Genomic DNA, 17,754 nt, shown 5'->3' with positions numbered 1-17,754 from the left:
CTCACAGAGACTAAGATTCTCTTGGTGTTCCCGTGGCACCTCCTCTGCTCCAGCTTGCCTCCAGTGTCCCTTGTCCTGTCCTTGGACATCCCTGAGCAGAGCCTGGCTCCATCCTCCCAACAACACTGCCCTGCACATCTTTATCAACATGAATGAGGGCAGCCCTCAGGCTCAGATTCTTTAACCTGAGTCTTTGGAATGTCTCAGTAAATTAAACTCAACACTACTCATCTGCTGTTCTGTTAACTGAGTTTCAAAGAATTTACCACACCAGAACCAAATCATTCACTCTGTGGAAGTCCTGCTGATGTGTTCCTGCCATAGGACAGGGTCCAGCATGAAGCTTGACCGAGGTTACCTGTTCCTGTCTCTTACTGATGTCCCTGTGTCTTCAGTTTTCAAGACCAAGGCTGGTAGGAGGCAGTTGCATTCTCCAGGCTTTTGTTTTGACAGATGGAGACAAGTTTTTTTATGTTGATTTTTCAACAGCCATCCCCTGCAAGACTTCAAGCTCTTCCTGGCTACTGGGAAATTAAGAGTTGGTGATTCAGCCTTTAATTTCAATCCATCTGCTCAAACTAATGAGAGATCTCATTTGTAGGCTTCACTTTGAATTGCCAAGTGCAAGTGAAACTAGAACATTTGTCTTCTAGCACCGTTCTCCTCTTGTGTAACTTGAGGAAAGGTACAGTGGTAGCTGGCTTGCCCTGATGAGCTCCCTAGGGTTTTCTTATTGAAACTTCTTGTCTTGACAAAGGAAGCAAGGTCAGAAAATGTCCCAGAGGTTTCCAGGTGTGTTTTAGGTCAGGGTGCTCTTTCTGCAGGGTTACTACCAAGGTGGATCTTCATTAGGAGGTTTTCTGTCAGCTCCTGCAACAGAATTTTTTAATACTTTCAGTCTGGAGGGTTTGATGTCACAAATCAGACAGAAAGAGATTACACCTGGGCTTCTCTAGTCAGAACTGGCTCTGTGCTGTGTATTGCACATAAAGCATTCACTTTGTCTGTGATTGTTCTCTGTTTGCAGTAATTGCCTTGAACTTTGCAGTGCTGAGAAGTGTCATCTTGATTTCCTTACTCTCTTAAACCCAGAAAGGAGCACTGAGCAGCTCTGTTAACTCTATTATATGAACTTGTCAGGAGAGAATTTGACAGATATTAATTTCATCTGTAAAAATGATAGATTAAATTTCTTTATTATCACTTTTCCAGCTGTTATTTAGTTGCAGGAGCTGTGTGAAGATAAAAGTTTAATAAGCTTAGTTACTGCAAGTGTTGACAATGCCTTTGTGGCTGAGCCATAAGATAAGATTTAATAAAACAGTATTTTCTTCAGACCTCTCTCAGCAGCTGAGTACCTTGGTAATGAAACCTGTCCTGGTATTTTTCCTGTGTGAAATGATGTTTATAGCACACTTTGGCCAAAGCCAAAGCAAATCCTGGGCGGCACAAAGTGCTTAGGGGGACAGTGCAGTCTTTCCCATGGTGTACCTTCTCCAGCAGCATGTGGTTGACAGATTCAGAACTCTTACTGCACTGCATCTGAGTGGTGTTTAAACACTTTGCCCTTTCTACACCTCCCAGGGAATCTTGGTATCAGTTTAAATTGTTTCAGGTACAGATCTAAAAGAATCACAGAATCAGTAAGGTTGGAAAAGACCTCTAAGATCAAGTCCAACCTTCTACCCAACACCTGCATGACCACTAAACCATGTCCCAAAGTGCCACATCTACTCATTTTTGAACACCTCTAGAGATGGTGACTCCACCACTTCCCTGGGCAGCCTGTTTGAATGCCTCAGTAATAGATATTAACCTCTCATTGCTGTCTCCTGCTTCACATCCCACATATGATGGTAGTAAGCATCATCAGGTGCCAGTGGGGTTGGATGGGTGACACCCAGCTGTATTTCCAAAGAGCTCAGCTCTTAGTTGATATTTTCAGGGAGATGCCCACAGTGTTTCTAAGGTGCCCTATGGTTTGACACCCAGAATCACAGAATGCTTTGCATTAGAAGGGACCTTAGAGATCATCCAGTTCCAACCCCCTGCCCTGTCCAGGGACACCTCCCACTAGCCCAGGTTGCTCAAGGCCTCATCCAACCTGGCCTTGAACGCCTCCAGGGAGTGGGCATATCCCTTAGCTTAAAATTTCTCTCCCCATGTGTGTTTTGCATTAGTTGGTGCTTGATTTCATTCTTCTCCTCCCTGGCCAGTGGTTTGTGTCTGCAGTATCCTCCTGAGGTTCTCTACAGGCAGTTTTGTCTCACACAGCCAAGTTGTACCATCGGGAAACTCAGCACCTCGCTACTTGTTTTCCAGATCACTTAGGATGTCTGAAGGAGCACAACTGTTTACATCAGTGGTTATGTCCTTGCTTTGTGAGGACTGTTACTCATTGCCAGCAGCTGTCCCCTCTTTTAAAGGCTAAAGAATTACAAAAGGACCAACTTTCAGCTCCCCTGAAGCCACAGGAGTTTCCATCATTGTGTCATCCACTAACTACTTCTTTTCCATTCCTATGGGGAATATTTGGTAATTGTTTTCATGATTTGGTTAAGACTTTTGTTGTTTCTCAGCAGCCCTCTTCCTTCCTTTCTCTCTGAAGGTGATGGTGTTTGTTCATGCTAGAAATGCCACAGTGAAAACTGCTATGAGTCTTCGAGAAAAAGCCAAAAACAATGGTCACATCTGTCACTTCTTGTCAGCCCAAGGATCAGATTATGGACAAGCTGAGAAGCAGGTAAGTGAAGCATTGCCACTGGCAGTCTTTGCAATCCCAGAGTTGATGTGTTTATGAGACAGCCCAAGACGTGTGTAGATGTCTTCCTGGGAGCTACTGGCAGAAGGCTGCTGCTGGCAGGCCTGCTTTTTCACAGACTGCATTGCTTTGGAAGGGACCCTCAAAGGCCATCTTGGACCAGTACAGAAAGGGTAGCTACCAAGAAGGTGGAGACTCTCTTTTTGTAAGGAGTCACATGAAGACAAGGGGTGATGGGGACAAGTTACTGCCGGGGAGATTCCCACTGGGCACCAGAAGGAAATGTTTCCCTGTGAGAACAATCAAATGTTGGACTTCTCTCCCAAGGGAAGTGATGGATTCCCCTCCACTGGGCAGTTTGAAGCCTCAGCTTGACAGAGTGCTGGGCTAGCTTGTTTCAGCTCCAGTGTCACCTGGGAAAGTTGGACCAGATGATCCTTAGCATCCTTTCCAGCCTGGGATTCTGGGATTCTGATTTGCTGTTCAAAGAGACTACTCCATAGGCAGACTTTCAGTCTGACCTGGCACAGCAGTTCTTATGCCTTATTATAAATCAGGTACATCTTAAGCAGTAAATTGAAGAGTAACCTGATCAAACACCTGACTGCTAAGAGCTTTGCAGGGTTAGTTTTGAAATCCATTCTCAAAACACAGCCTGGGTTCTTTGTTCCCAGATACCTCAAAGCTCAACCTGTAGGTGAGCCTCATGGCACTGTGGAACTGATCTGTCCTTGCATTCCCTCTTCCTTCAGAGTGCTTGTGCTTTCCAAACTGCACCTTTAATCACCATGACCATACTACATTTTGGGTCACCAGTACAAATGGGAAATACCCATGGATCAGACTGGATCTCTGGAGAGCATCATTAGGCATTCTGCCAAGTTGAAGTCTATAGATACACTTGATTTCTTTGCCCATTGATGCCTAATTTTAATCTCCTTAATAAGTGCAATTCATCTTGCATAGTACTTCGATTCCCACTGCCCTTACACACAAGTGACATTTCTGACAGAAGTCTAACTGCATTAGATCAATGCTGGGTGATGCAGAGTGATTAATTTAAGCTTCATAATGCAACATCATGTCTGTCTGAGGAGAGCTATCTCCTGTGAAGGGATATTTACTGGCACAGGTCCCAAAATTCTCAGACTGAAGCCCATTTGAGTTTTGCCATCTCCTCTGACGTGGAAGTTAGCAATGCCTGGCAGAGAATAATCTTGATAATGTAAACCAGTCAGTGTTTTGTATTCTCTGTGCAGTGTTTGCTGTGATGGATGAAGAAGTTGTTTAGAAACATCAGAAATCCAGTCTGTGACTTAGAGAATCAGCACAGAGGGGCTCAAGTTGGAAGAGACCTCAGAGATCATCTACTCCCAACCTCCCTGTCATGGGTAGCCAGGGTTGCTCAGGGTCTCATCCAGCCTGGCCTTGAACACCCCCAGGGAGAAGGCAGCCACGACCTCCCTGGGCAGCCTATTCCAGAGTCTCACCATCCTCATACTGAAGAAATTCTTCCCAAGATCCAGTCTAGCCCTCCTCTCCCTCAGCTTCAAACCATTCCCCCTTGTCCTGTCTCTAGACACCCTTATGAAAAGTCCCTCTGCAGCCTTCCTTCAGGATCCCTTCAGCTACTGGAAGGCAGCTCTAAGGTCCCCCTCAGAGTTCTTCTCCCGGCTGAGCAACCCTAGTTCCCTCAGCCTGTCCTCCCAGCAGAGGTGCTCCAGAAGATAAGCAATGCCCAAACAAACAGGAAAAGAGGAATAAATAAAGAATAAAATAAAATCACATGAACAAAATAAAATACTGAGTAAAATCCAACCAAAATAACAATGCAATATAACTAAAAGAAAGAAAGAATGAATAACAGAAAGGCAGGCATGAGGAAAGGCCAAACAAACCACCTCCCAGTCCAGACACAGCAAGGCTATGGGAAAGCTGCTGGAGCACACAGGAGGGAATGAAAACCCAGAGCAGTTAAAAGCATTGTGTTCTTTGCTGGCCTGTAAATTGGGAGAGCTGCTTTTACTAATCCTCTTTCATTACCTGTCCCTTCTATTTTATTTCTGTGTTTTTGCTAATGAATAGAAATGATATTTATTTTATTTTATTTTTATGTAGGGGACATTCATCAAATATTTGCTGGGTAGTCATTTCTTTGACATTTAATTATCCCAGAGCAAATGCTCATTTTATGTTTTTGTTTTCCCAGTGACACCTCTAATATTTGAGCTGCCCTTCAGACCCCTCTCCCAATGGAATGAGGCCATATATTCAAATGCATTAGGGCTCTGTTGGATGTCAGACACCTATTGAAGTGCCCTCTTTGCTTTGTCATTGCTATAGTTTTGCAATTTGGGGTTTTTTAATGACTGGTTTTGTTTCTGCAAAAGCTTTGCTAATTATCTCTGGGAGCAAGGATTGAAGCTCGTGGAGTTTCTCCCCTGGGATCTTTTCTTACAGGAGTCCTGCTTCAAAAGGTCAGAGACCACCCTGATGAGATGATGTGGGCCTAGCAATTGATAGGTTAGAGGAGGCTGTGCTCTGTACAGAGGGATCCTACAGTTTTAATGAGCTGGGGAATTTAAGAGTTATTTAAATGGGTTTATTGGCAGAGAAATATCTTGTGCACAACAGACAAGGATGAGCAGAGGGCTGGAGCACCTCTCCTGTGAGGACAGACTGAAGGAGTTGGGGCTGTTCAGTCTGCAGAAGAGAAGGCTCTGAGGTGACCTAATTGTGGCCTTCCAGGATCTGAAGGGGGCTACAAGAAGGCTGGGGAGGGACTGCTCAGGATCTCAGGTAGTGACAGGACTAGGGGGAATGGAATGAAGCTGGAGGTGGGGAGATTCAGGCTGGAGGTGAGGAGGAAGTTCTTCCCCATGAGAGTGGTGAAGCCCTGGAATGGGTTGTCCAGGGAGGTGGTTGAGGTCCCATCCCTGGAGGTGTTTAAGAGCAGGCTGGCTGAGGCTCTGGGCAGCCTGATGTAGTGTGGGGGTCCCTGCCCATGGCAGGGGGGTTGGAGGTAGATGATCCTTGTGGTCCCTTCCAACCCTGACAGATACTATGACAAAAAGTTGCTTTCAGGCTTTTTAGCAGAATTCCTGTAGGTTAGGGTTAACCTCAGCCTCAAATGAAATCAGAAGCTGCCAGAAACACTGCTTTTTGTTGGTCTATTTTTGCTTTTACTTCTCCAGACCTGTAAAAGGGGAAAGTATGTGAAGCTTGATGCATATTTCTGCTATTACAATAGCTTCTTTTCTAAGGATCACTCCGGAAATTGTAACTGCCAGCTTCAGAAGTGTAGCTCTGTGTTGTGTTTGTAGCTGTGTGCACTGCTGCACATGGTGTGCTGGCATGGGCTGGCTTTCTATTGGGAATCAGAATGTAAGAGAGAGATGGGGTAGGTTGAAGGCTGTTATCAAGTGTCTGTCACTTGCTGATCCTAGGATTTAGATTGCATGTTAGGAACAAATTCTTTACCATGAGGGTGGTGGAGCACTGGAACACATTGCCCAGGGAGGTGGTTGAGGCCCTGTCCCTGGAGATACACAAGGTCAGACTGAACAAGTCTCTGAGCAACCTGATCGAGTGAAGGATGTCCCTGCTGACTGCAGTGGGTTTGGACTGGATGACCTATGGAGGTCCCTTCCAACCCAAACCATTCTATGATTTCAGATTCACTGGCCTGTCTCTCAAGCTCTGATGTGATAAGTAACAGTCTGCTGCTGTCCTGAGAAAACAAAAATGGGCTGTTTTCCTTTCATTTATGGGCTTCATCCTAGAGCCATAGAATTATTTGAATCATAGAATGCTTCTATAGAATCATAGGATGATCCTTGAATCATAGAATGGTTTGGGTTAGAAGGGACCTTGAAGATCACTCAGCTCCAACCCCCTACCATGAGCAGGAACACCTCCCTCGAGCCCCAGCTGCTCAAGACCTCATCCAGCCTGGCCTTGAACATCTCCAGGGAGGAGGCATCCACAGCCTCCCTGGGCAACCTGTTCCAGTGTCTCCCCACCCTTGCTCTGAAGAATTTCCTCCTAATCTCCAGTTTCAGTCTCCCCTCTTCCAGCTCAAATCCATGGCCCCTTGTCCTAATCAAAGGCTGAGGCTGTGGGGCAGTTTCCCCTATGGCAGTGATGTTTTCTATCAAATCAGGTGTTTGTGCACATTTATTTTTCAATCATGCCAGGTCAAAACCTTCCATTTAAAAAAAAACTCCACAGTCTGAGTATTTCCTCCCCATTTACTGGGTTCATAAATTCACAGGACTCCTTGGGGAGCACAGGAAACATGTTCAGAAGGCAAGATATCAAAAAGCACATCAATGTATTCTACAGGGCAACTGAACTGCAGGTTTTGTCCTGAATTTTACTGCAGGAAAGGCACCTACAAAGGGTGTGCTGTGGTGGCCTGCATTGCCCAGCCACTCTAAAACCCTCCACAAGATCTTCTTCCTTTACAACCTCGAAGACACAACTTTGAATTTGTGGTCCTATACTTCCCAGCACAGGTACAGAGGACACTTTAAAGAGCTGTATTTACCTTAAGGTCTGAAGTGATTGAGTGCAAATCTTGCACTGCCTTGCAGCAGGCTGCAGGAGACTTCATTGAAGGCAAGAAACTTAATCATATTATAAAGATGACAAGAGCTCCAAGTGATCTTACTAAGCACATTTAGTCTTTAATAGGAAACTTTGTCAGCAATGAAAAGGGGATGCTATAAGCAATGTATTATCCTGCAGTTTATCAGAGCATTTCCATGGAGGATTAGTAAGGGAAGGCATTAAATCTTACATTTACAGTGCTGAAATCCATTACCAATTTTCCACTACCAATTTTAACCTGAATAACTCTGATTAAAAGTTGTGTACAAAAGCATAAAGTGCCTCTTTGTAGCTCCTGCAACAAAACTGTCAGCACTCCTGTCAGCTGTATTTGCAACCTCAGAGATCCTTCTAGAAGAAAACCTAAGCCATCCTAGAAAGAAAACTGCAGAAAGGTTTGCTGACCCATTTTTCTCCTAGGAGTCCTCTTACTGACACAGTGCAGCTTCTGGCAGTAGAACAAACATTCATGAGGCAGCTCTGCAGTGATAAACAGCACAAAGCTAAGCACTGTTGCGTATCAAGGTGATGCTCAGGATAGGTGAAACAGGATAAATGATCAATATATCTGAAGAATACAGGATTCTTTCCAGTGAGGCTGGGGAGACACTGGCACAGGCTGCCCAGGGAGGCTGTGGATGCCCTCTCCCTGGAGATGTTCAAGGCCAGGCTGGGTGAGGCCATGAGCAACCCGGGCTGGTGGGAGCTGTCCAAGACAAGGGGGTTTGCAAATGTAAGCAAATCCAGCTAGCTGAGAGTAGTTTTGATTTCCTTTTCAGCTTTCTAGTGTTCAATGCTGGGTATTGAGAGCCACCCTGTGGCTTTACTTTTTAATGCAGATGTGTGGTGTTGATTTTATGGTAGGTGAAAGGCCCTTGTTCATTGTTTCCCTTCAGAGCATTTTGAAGGTTGAGAATGGAAAGTAAACACACAAATGCACTCTGCTTCCAGACACCTAGCCTGGAGTGCAGCTCTCTTCTTCACCTGACAGGTGGCTTCCTTGCACTCTTATGACATTTCTGAGATGATGTTTCCTTACTCTCTTGTTTCTTCCTTTCCTCTTGCATACATTAATGGATGATAGTATACAATGCAGGACAGATAAATGATATGTGTAGTAAGGAGGCTTCACACCCCCTCTGGGCTGCCAGCTCCAGGGCTCTGCTTTTATGTGTCTTGGAAGTGCTTGCAGTGGTAGTTAGAGAACTATTTGCCATGGCATTAGCTTTCATTCTTAAAGCAGGGGAAAAACTTGAGGTTTTATGTGTTTTACTTCAACTTCAGGGGGTTTTGTGATTTCAAACACTATAGAGGTAGTCAGGTTTAAAACATCAATACTTCAAGTGGTGAATTATAGAGATAGTGCTAATTTTAAGGCAGGTGTTGGCAGTTTGCTATTTGCTTTCCTCTTAGATCCACAAGCCCAACCTTCTGCCCAACACCTCCATGACCACTAGAGCATGTCCTGACTTACAGAAACATAGAATCATTAAGACTGGAAGAGACCTGTAAGATCATCAAGCCCAACCTTCTACCCAGCACCTCCATGACCACTAGACCATGTCCTGATGCTATAGCATCAGAGAATCATTAAGGTTGGAAAAGACCTTTAAGATTGTCAAGTCCAACCACTTCAACAAATGCATCCTTACAGACAGGAGTTCAGCTCTGAGGTAGAGAATTCTGCAAATCCTCTTGAGGTTAAGCTGCTCTTGAAGGCAGAGTTGTGAGATGAAAAACATTTTTGAGGAGAGGAAATGCATGGAGGAGGATGTAACGATTTGAACAGATATGATGATTAATTCTGCAGAGGAAAGACTGTTAATATAATTAAAAGATTAAAGAAAATGAAGCTCACAGTGTGGCATCTAACACTTTTGAACAGTCATTAGCACTAATGTGTACATGATAAGTACACAGAGTATGAAAAATGGAAATGAAGCAGGGCTGGAGAGGAGCTGTGGAAGCAGCACAGCAGCTCTGGTCTCACCTGCTCTGCGCTGCACGAAGTGAGACAGCAACAAGCTCCTTGCTTCTTCCCATCCAGCTGATCTGTTCTCCAGGGTGTGTTTGATGTGTGGGGTATTTTCTTACATTCCCTCTGAGATCTCTCTGCTCTGGGGGGTAGACATTTCAAGTCAGCTCAACAAAGAACTTATTTAGCCTGCTTTAAAGCAGAGGCACCTGAATTGCAATGCCTCCACAACAGCAAGCTCCTCAGTTAGGATAGATTCCTAACAGGTTTACAACCCCCAGACAAAGCAGATGGATGAAGTAACATCAATGCAATACTTTTTTCCTCAGATCTCTGTAAATATATTACAGAGAGTTTGTTACTAATTAATTGCACAGAAAAACCTCAGTCAATAGAAATCTGCATACACACAGAGAGAAGACAGTTCAGAAGAAAACCAGCACTAGGAAAGGGAAAATTAGTCCTGAATTATGTCCTCCGGATGACTGCACTCCAAGAATTGTTCTCTTCACACCCATGGAGGAAGACATCTAAGCAAAGCAGGCACTCTGCTCTCCTTCCTTTCTCCTTCAGAGGGATTTTTAGAGCACTTTACAGAACTTACTGAGGTGATTCCAGTAAATTGATCAGATCAATAACTCATAGGTTTAAACAATTCTAACTTTAATACAATGAACTTAAATCTCCAGAGGGAGACAATTAGATTATTGACTCTTCCAGGAGAAATTCAAACTGATTCACATTTGTTTGCTAGAATTACCTTCTTCAAATACAGTCTTGCCAGGTACCTACTAATTATAACCCAGCAAAAGAGTAAGTGTTGGGCAGAGATATTGCTGCAGGATAACTCTCCAAAGTTAAGAGCCACATGCATTACCAGAGTGAAGATGTAAAGCATGAGCGTGCATACTCATTATGTAGAACAGCATCCTGGCCAGCCTGCATCCACCCAGAAATGATCTGCTAGGACATGAAAGTCATCTTGGTTGAGGAGAGATCTGGGTTGTCTTTGGGTCCTTCTCAGGAACCAGCTGCAGGATGAACAGACAGTGAAGGTAATGCTGCTGTTCCCAGGGAGGTGATGTGAGGGCAGAGAAGCACTGCCTGAAGCCAAGGTGTTGAACTGCTGGGGCTCTTCTGAAAAGTGTCTGATTTACAGCTTCACAGAAGAGCTTCAAAACAAGTTGTTTGTACAGGATCTAGTGTATTGCTACCTGTGTAGTAAGTACTAACAATTTTCCATTTTATAGATATATAGGTTAACAGAATGGTTTGGGCTGGAAGAGACCTCAAAGACCATCTGGTCTCAACCCTTCAGCCATGGGCAGGGACACCTTCTACCAGCCCAGGCTGCTCAAGGTCTCATCCAGCCTGGCCTTGAACACCTCCAGAGAGGGGGCACCCACAACCTCCCTGGGCAGCCTACTGCAGTGTCTCACCACCTTCACTTTAAAGAATGCTCTTTTTTAAGCAGTGTGAAAGGTACTACAAGATAAGGAGTGATTATTGAAGATCTGTTCATCACAGCAGTGCAGGCAGCTTTTAAGTCCCACAGGGGACATTTCTTTCAGAGTTAGTGCTTTGCTTCTGTAATAAAATAATAATTCAATCTTCCTGCTAGCACATACCATGCCACTTCATCCCTGTCCTGGAAACAGCTGCTGATGGCTTGGTTATTATGCAGAGAGTGCAAGCTGAATAATACAAATAAAAGTTCTAATTGATAAGAGGAAAGTCCTCAGTTAAAACCATCACTGCACAAATGTGTGCCTTTTTTATCCTCTTAGACTCCAATCTGTGCTTCTTCACACTCAGTTTCTGGTTGGTGAAACTGCTCATCTTCAAACTGGAGCAGGGGAGATTTAGGTTGGACACCAGGAGGAAGTTCTGCACAGTGAGAGTGGTGAAGTACTGGGACAGGCTGCCTAGGGATGGGGGTGAGGCCCCGTCCCTGGAAAGATCCAAGATCAGACTGGATGTGTGCCTGGGCAACCCAATCTAGCTGGAGGTGTCCCTGATGACTGCAGGGGGTTGGACAAGATGACCTTTGAAGGTCCCTTCCAACCCAATGCAATCTGAGGGTTCCAGAGCTGGTCTGTTCTAGATGAGTGTGTCAAGCAGAGACTAAAGGAGACAAACACTGATGTTTCACTTGTCAAGAAGTAATTTATTGGTAGCTGTTTCCTATTGGTCTTATTTTATTTGGGGTTTAGATTTAAAAAACAAACAAAAACCTCAACTATAACCCTGTTTAAAATCTCATTGTTTGTTTCACATAGTAGTAGTACTTCAGCCAAAAGCAGCAGCTTGTGGTCTGTGAGTGGAGGTAGCTTTGTGAGAGCAGCTTCAAGGAAAGGGTAGGGAAAGGTGTTAAGGGTTTTTAAGTCTTTAGCTGAAATAGCCTAATGCTTGATTAAATCTTTTCTGCCGTGTATGCCCTCACTCCTCATTAAAATTAAGCTTGACATTTTTCTGCATCTAATTGTGACATCTTTAATGGGTCTTAATCAAGAGCTGCATGAAATTCAAGACAGTTAAAGGAGAAACATAGGTGGCAGCCAGAGAAAGCAGGACTGGATTTAAGACATACCAGTTTAGATGCACACACAAATGTAAGCAGAGATCATCAATCCACAGCCCTCCTGAGCGATAGGGGAGGGGAAAGAAAATCAATTCTACTCAGGAGACCAGGGCTGGACCTCAGAGTAACAACTTCTCAGCACACCTGAGCAGTGACACTTCATATCCAGTTGAAGCCAAGCCTTTTAGTCTGTAATGGAACAAGAAGACTTTACAGTTCCATTTCCCTTATCCCCAGGTTGTTGGGTTTGTGTCTCTGCAGCCATTGCAATCCAGACTCACGAGAGCACCTGTGCAATTCGTTGGCAGAAGTGCTGAGGCTTCTTTGCAGATACATTGCCCCTAGAGGATGTGCTGTGAGCTGTCTTCCAGCACTGAAATATGGAGGGACCTTAGAGCTGCCTTCCAATACCTGAAGGGATCCTCCAGGAAGGCTGCTGAAGGACTTTTCATGAGGGTGTCTGGAGACGGGACAAGGGGGAATGGTTTGAAGCTGAGGCAGAGCAGAGAGAAAATCTACTGGAAAAGTGATGCTTCTGATGGTTGCCTTCTAGGCAGCTTCATTGAAGACAAAAGCTAACTGTGTTGTCAGATGCCCAGACCACCTTCGGAATGTGAGCGAGATCAATCCAAACTTCTGCTGCTGCTATGCTCAGACTTGTGGCTGAAGGGAGTTTTCCCCATGCCTGTCTTCTGTGAGATCTGCTGATAAACTCTGACTGCATTTGTGCTGTGTGTGAAAAATTTGCCAGCTCATAAAGAGCGAAGCTCCACGAAGGGCACTGCCACTTCCTCGCTCTCTGGTTTATTCCTCTCGAAGCACTGCAGCAGTTAATTAAACTGGCCTAAATAGCATCTGTGGTTAAAAGCTGGGCTTGATTTCCTCTAAATTAATAGCAAATAACAACTGCTAAAGCAGGGAAGATCAGGTCTTGAGAAGCTGGATCATTGTGAAGTTGAGAAATGTGGGTTTCCTACAGCATTTTTCTTTCCATGTCCTCCTTTCATAATTGCATTCCCATCTCCCTGTTTACCTCGGTGTTTGCAGAGATTTATTGTGCACGTTTGGCACCATGCCAGTGCTGGGAACCAGATTTTGCTTTGCTTTACCCACTCTGTATCCTTTAAATCAGCTTTCAGCTCCAGTGTGTCAGGTAGTAGTAAACGTGAATAATAATAATAGTAGTAGTAGTAATGGTGATGCTGAGGATTGTTATGCAAATTACCATCGCTCATTTATAATTAATTGTCTGTATTTACATTCATGAATTCTCTCTACTATGCAGAGATAAGAATAGAGTGATAGTCAGAAAAATAAGGTGTTTCTCTCTTTTGTAGTCTATGGAAAAGTAGAGACTCTCTGCTAGCAAAGCTAAAGGGCTGGAGCAGCTCTGCTGTGAGGACAGGCAGAGGGAGCTGGGGTTGTTCACCTGGAGAAGGGAAGAATCCAGGGGGACCTCAGAACTCTTGTAGCAAAGAAATTGTTCCTTATCTCCAGTCTAACCCTCCCCTGGCACCATTTCAGGCCATTTGTTCTCCTTCTATCACCTGATACGAGGGAGAAGAGACCAATTCCCACCTGGCTCCAGCCTCCTTGGAGGGAGTTGCGAAGGCAATGAGGTCTCCCTGCAGCCTCCTTTACTCCCAGCTCCCTCAGCTGCTCCTCACCAGCCCTGTTCTGCAGACCCTTTCCCAGCTTCCTTCTCTGGCCACATTCCATCAACCCAATTTCTTTCCTGTAGTGAGAAGGACCTGTGATTTTGTGAGCAGAGGTTCTCATGCTGTGTTTAGAAGTTAATGGAGTTGTTGTGCTTGTCCATTGCAGGTACAGAGATCCAGAAACAAGCAGCTGCGTGAGCTGTTCCCAGACGGATTCAGCATCCATCACGCAGGAATGCTGCGGCAAGACAGGAGCTTGGTGGAGAACTTGTTTTCTAATGGCCACATCAAAGTCTTGGTTTGCACAGCTACACTGGCCTGGGGGGTCAATCTTCCTGCTCATGCTGTTGTGATTAAGGTAAGAGCTTCGGGAGCGCTGCACTCGGGTGTGCGTCTTGAAAGAAACCTGGAAAGGAGCATCGATAGCAAGCTCTTCATTGCAGGGTTTGGGCCTGGGGGGGAAATGCCTGAGGGACTCAAAATGTTATTTATATCTCATTAAACTGATTCTCTCCTGTGGGAGCCTAGTTTGTATAGTAAAGATTTAAATATATCAAAGATTATGAAAGGATTAGTTAAAGTACACTTCTGAAATCATGCTGTATTTGCCTAATTTCGGTGTTCAGCTCATCAGGATTATATTCATGTGTGTTTATGTTAATTTTTATTAACTTTTCCTCAACCAGGGAACACAAATATATGCTGCAAAAAGAGGCTCCTTTGTTGACCTTGGAATTTTAGATGTCATGCAGATATTTGGGCGAGCTGGACGGCCTCAGTTTGACAAGTTTGGAGAAGGCATCATCATCACCACGCACGACAAACTCAGCCACTACCTGACTCTCCTCACTCAGCAGAACCCAATCGAAAGCCAGTTCCTGGAAAGCCTTGCTGACAACCTAAATGCAGAGGTAAGCTCTGATCCATCTACAGAAGCTAGCAAACTTTGAAGAATTAGGGTGACTTGAAACCAGAATGCAATATGGTCACACCTGAAATGTCTAAAAGGAGAACTTCATTGGTGGTCTGTGGGTGGCTTGAGACTGGGTATGAGGAAGAAGTGCTTTACAGTGAGGGAAAAGGTAGAGTAGGTGAAAAACTGCACAAAAATGGAATAAACATCCTTTGAAAGGTGTCAGATGCCAAGGCAATGCCTTCCACTAAAGACTCTGAGATGCTGCAGTTGAAAAACTTGGGAGAAATCCGTATGGTGCCGGCTTCTCAGAGCCACCTTCTGCTCCTCAGCATTTCCTATTTCAGAGACAGCAGGCTGGCCTTGATGTCCCAGTGCATCTGTTCTCAGGAAGCTGCAGAGTGGGAGAAGCTGAAATACACCCAGCTTCATTGAGCTGGCACCAAAATTAAGGCACTTCAGTCCACTGAGGATTCTCTCCTGCTGAGTTGGTTTTGATCTTTGGGTTGTTTGGGGTTTTTTTTTCATAAGGATCTGAAAATGAGCAGAAGAAAGCTAAATGGTCAGTGATGATCAACAGAGGCATGGAGGTGCCCTTTCCTGCTGAAATTGTGCCTCTGAGTGTAACAGAATGTCAAAAGGAGTAAAATTAAGTGCTGGTTATGGTGCTGTAGTTGAGAGAAGCCCAGGTGGCAAACAGGAAATACCCATGGCTGTATCTTCTGGCAATACAGAAAGAAAGATAAGCAGCAGGGGATGTGGGTTGATTAGCCCATAAACTTCAACTTCTCTGGGAACTATCAGCAATAGCTCACACAATGCAGGTCACCATTCCTTCCTAATTGCTTCCACCTGGTAGAGCCCTCCCTGACATCCACAGCTGGACCCCAGCTTGTTGCTGGGACAGCTTTCCCCTGAGAGCTTAGAAACTGGGAGGGTTTGTGGTGCTGGACATTAGGTGCACCCTCCCCAGGGTGTGTTTCTCTCCTTGCCTTTGCTTAGGATTTTGGTATGAAGCCAGGGATGTAAAAGGTGCTGACTGGTTTAGTTTGGACAACTCTATTTTTGCCTTCAAAGAGTGGGCATCTGTCGTGGTTCTTAGAAGAGAACTCCTTCAAAGCCCTTCCAAAACACTGTGAGTGAGCAGTTCATCTGGGTAGGGAGCAAAGTGCAAGCTGGAGGGAACTGAAGTGTTCTCCCTGGGTGTCTAGGGACCCTGGGGCTTGGCTTGACCTACATGAGACCACCAACCTCATCCCTTCTCCCTTCACCACCTTCTGCTGTGTCCAGATGGTAGACAAATTCTTTGGAGTGAACAGGTAATGGCCTTCCTCTGAGCACTCTTCATCAGGTCCGTGTGCTTCCTGTGTTGGGGGTCCCAGAACTGGACACAGTACTCCAGGTGAGGTCTCAGCAGAGCAGAGGGGCAGAATTCCCTCTCTCCATCTCTGGCCATGCTGCTTTTGATGGCCTTCTGAGCCCCAGGTTGCCCATTGCTGACTCCTGTCCAGCTTCTCGCCCCACAGCACCCCAAGTCCTTTCCTGCAGGGCTGTTCTCAATGTCATCATCCCCCAGCCTGGACTGATACCAAGGATTGCTGCCCTGACCTAGTCGCAGGACTCTGCTTTATTGAACCTCATGAGGTTCTCCTCAGCTCACCTCTCCAGCCTGTCCAGATCCTTCTGGGTGACATCCATCCCTCTAGCATATTGACAGCACCCCTCAGCTTGGTGGCATCTGCAGACTTGCTGATGGTGCTCTCAGTCCCACCATCAATACCAGTGATGGAGATACTGACCTGCCCTGGTCCCAGTACAGACCCCTGAGGGACACCACTTGTCACCCATCTCCATCTGGACATCAGCCCACTGACCACTAACTAGCCTCTGGATGTGACTTACCACTCAGCTGAGGAAGCACTGAGAAATGTAGAAGTGTTCTTTTGCTGCACCCTCCCCTTGTCTGTTTCGGGACTTTTATGACTGCTGTCTCTCATAGGGCTCCAGAGAGCTCCTCTCCTGGCGTTGCTAACTCATTCATTCCATAATCACTGTTAATAAAGCTCATTTCTGCCGCTGGTGGTGTTCCACCGCAGGTTCAGTTTTCAGCCAACCCAGCAGAAGGGTCGCTCAGCACTAGATGGCAGCAACGGTTTAGAAGTTGCCTTGGTGGCGTTTTTGTCCCTGCATTATTCCTGGGGAACGTTGATCACAGCTGGGGGAGGAAGGCAGGCACGGGCTTAGATTGCAGGCACAGAGCTCGAGCTGGAGCTCACAGTCACGTTTCTGTTTCCCTCCCCTTAGTGCACTTGTAACTGAGGAAATAATGTGTAGGTAAGATAATTAGGTATTTGAGCAAAAGAGGCCAAAAGATATGGGGGTGGGGTTTGTTTGTTGTTGTTTTAGTTGTTGGACTTCACCACCCTCAGTAATAAAAGTTTATTTACATGAGTGTGAAAATCGAAGCTGGAGAGGGTTTGGCCTTTCAATGAGCAGGCTTCACTGTCCTCAGTAATGAGAGCTTTACATTCTCATGCTTGTGAAAATAAATATTGGAATGTTTGGGGTTTTTTTTCTTTTGATTCTTAGATTTCACCATGCTCAGCAAGAAAAATGCTATCTTTTCCTGATTGTGGGAAAAGCATCTGTCTGTTTGCTCGGGGGTTTTGCTTTTCGTTACAGCACTTCACTGTCCTCAGTGTTTTCTGTTGTCATGATTGTGAAAACAAATCCTGTGCTTTGGGTTTCCTTTTAATTAGCAGAATTCATTGGCCTCAGGAATGAAAATTTGGTACAGGTGAATTCCCAGGTGAATTCTTCTTTTTCTCTAGGTCAGTTCTTCCTTTTCCCTGGGTGAATTTTTCTCTTTCCCTAGGTCAATTTTTCCTTTTACCTAGGTCAGTTCTTCCTTTTCCCTAGGTGAATTTTTCCTCTTCCCTAGGCCAGTTCTTCCTCTTCCCTAGGTCAATTCCTCCTCTTCCCTAGGTCAGTTCTTCCTCTTCCCTAGGTCAATTTTTCCTCTTCCCTAGGTCAATTTTTCCTCTTCCCTAGGTCAATTCCTCCTCTTCCCGAGGTCAATTCTTCTTTTTCCCTAGGTGAATTCATCTTTATTGTGCTCCTCTTTGAATTACCCTGAGCACATTTGCTAAAGAATTACGTAGTGTCATCTGGGGTTTTTTTAACAACAGAATTGCTCAGTGTCACCTGTTAATGGTGAAAGGCACAAGTGGGGTAGGTATCTCTGATCTCATGTCA

At 45.1% G+C, this 17,754-nt stretch overlaps 1 protein-coding gene across 1 annotated transcript in view; it reads left to right on the top strand.

Annotated features, from left to right (window-relative positions):
- Positions 1-17,754, top strand: part of ASCC3 (activating signal cointegrator 1 complex subunit 3) — a 144,730-nt gene that overhangs the window by 49,799 nt on the left and 77,177 nt on the right. The window contains exons 14-16 of the mRNA XM_068160441.1: positions 2,609-2,743; positions 13,753-13,944; positions 14,273-14,497. Of these exons, the coding sequence (XP_068016542.1) occupies positions 2,609-2,743; positions 13,753-13,944; positions 14,273-14,497 (552 nt within the window). The remainder of the gene's footprint in view (positions 1-2,608; positions 2,744-13,752; positions 13,945-14,272; positions 14,498-17,754) is intronic.

This window comes from Melanerpes formicivorus, unplaced genomic scaffold, assembly GCF_026170545.1.
Source record: "Melanerpes formicivorus ecotype bairdi unplaced genomic scaffold, bMelFor1.0.p_v2 SCAF_50, whole genome shotgun sequence".
Classification (NCBI taxonomy): Eukaryota; Metazoa; Chordata; class Aves; order Piciformes; family Picidae; genus Melanerpes; species Melanerpes formicivorus.
Note: the sequence above shows the minus strand (reverse complement) of the source record. Positions and strands in the feature narration are given on the sequence as shown.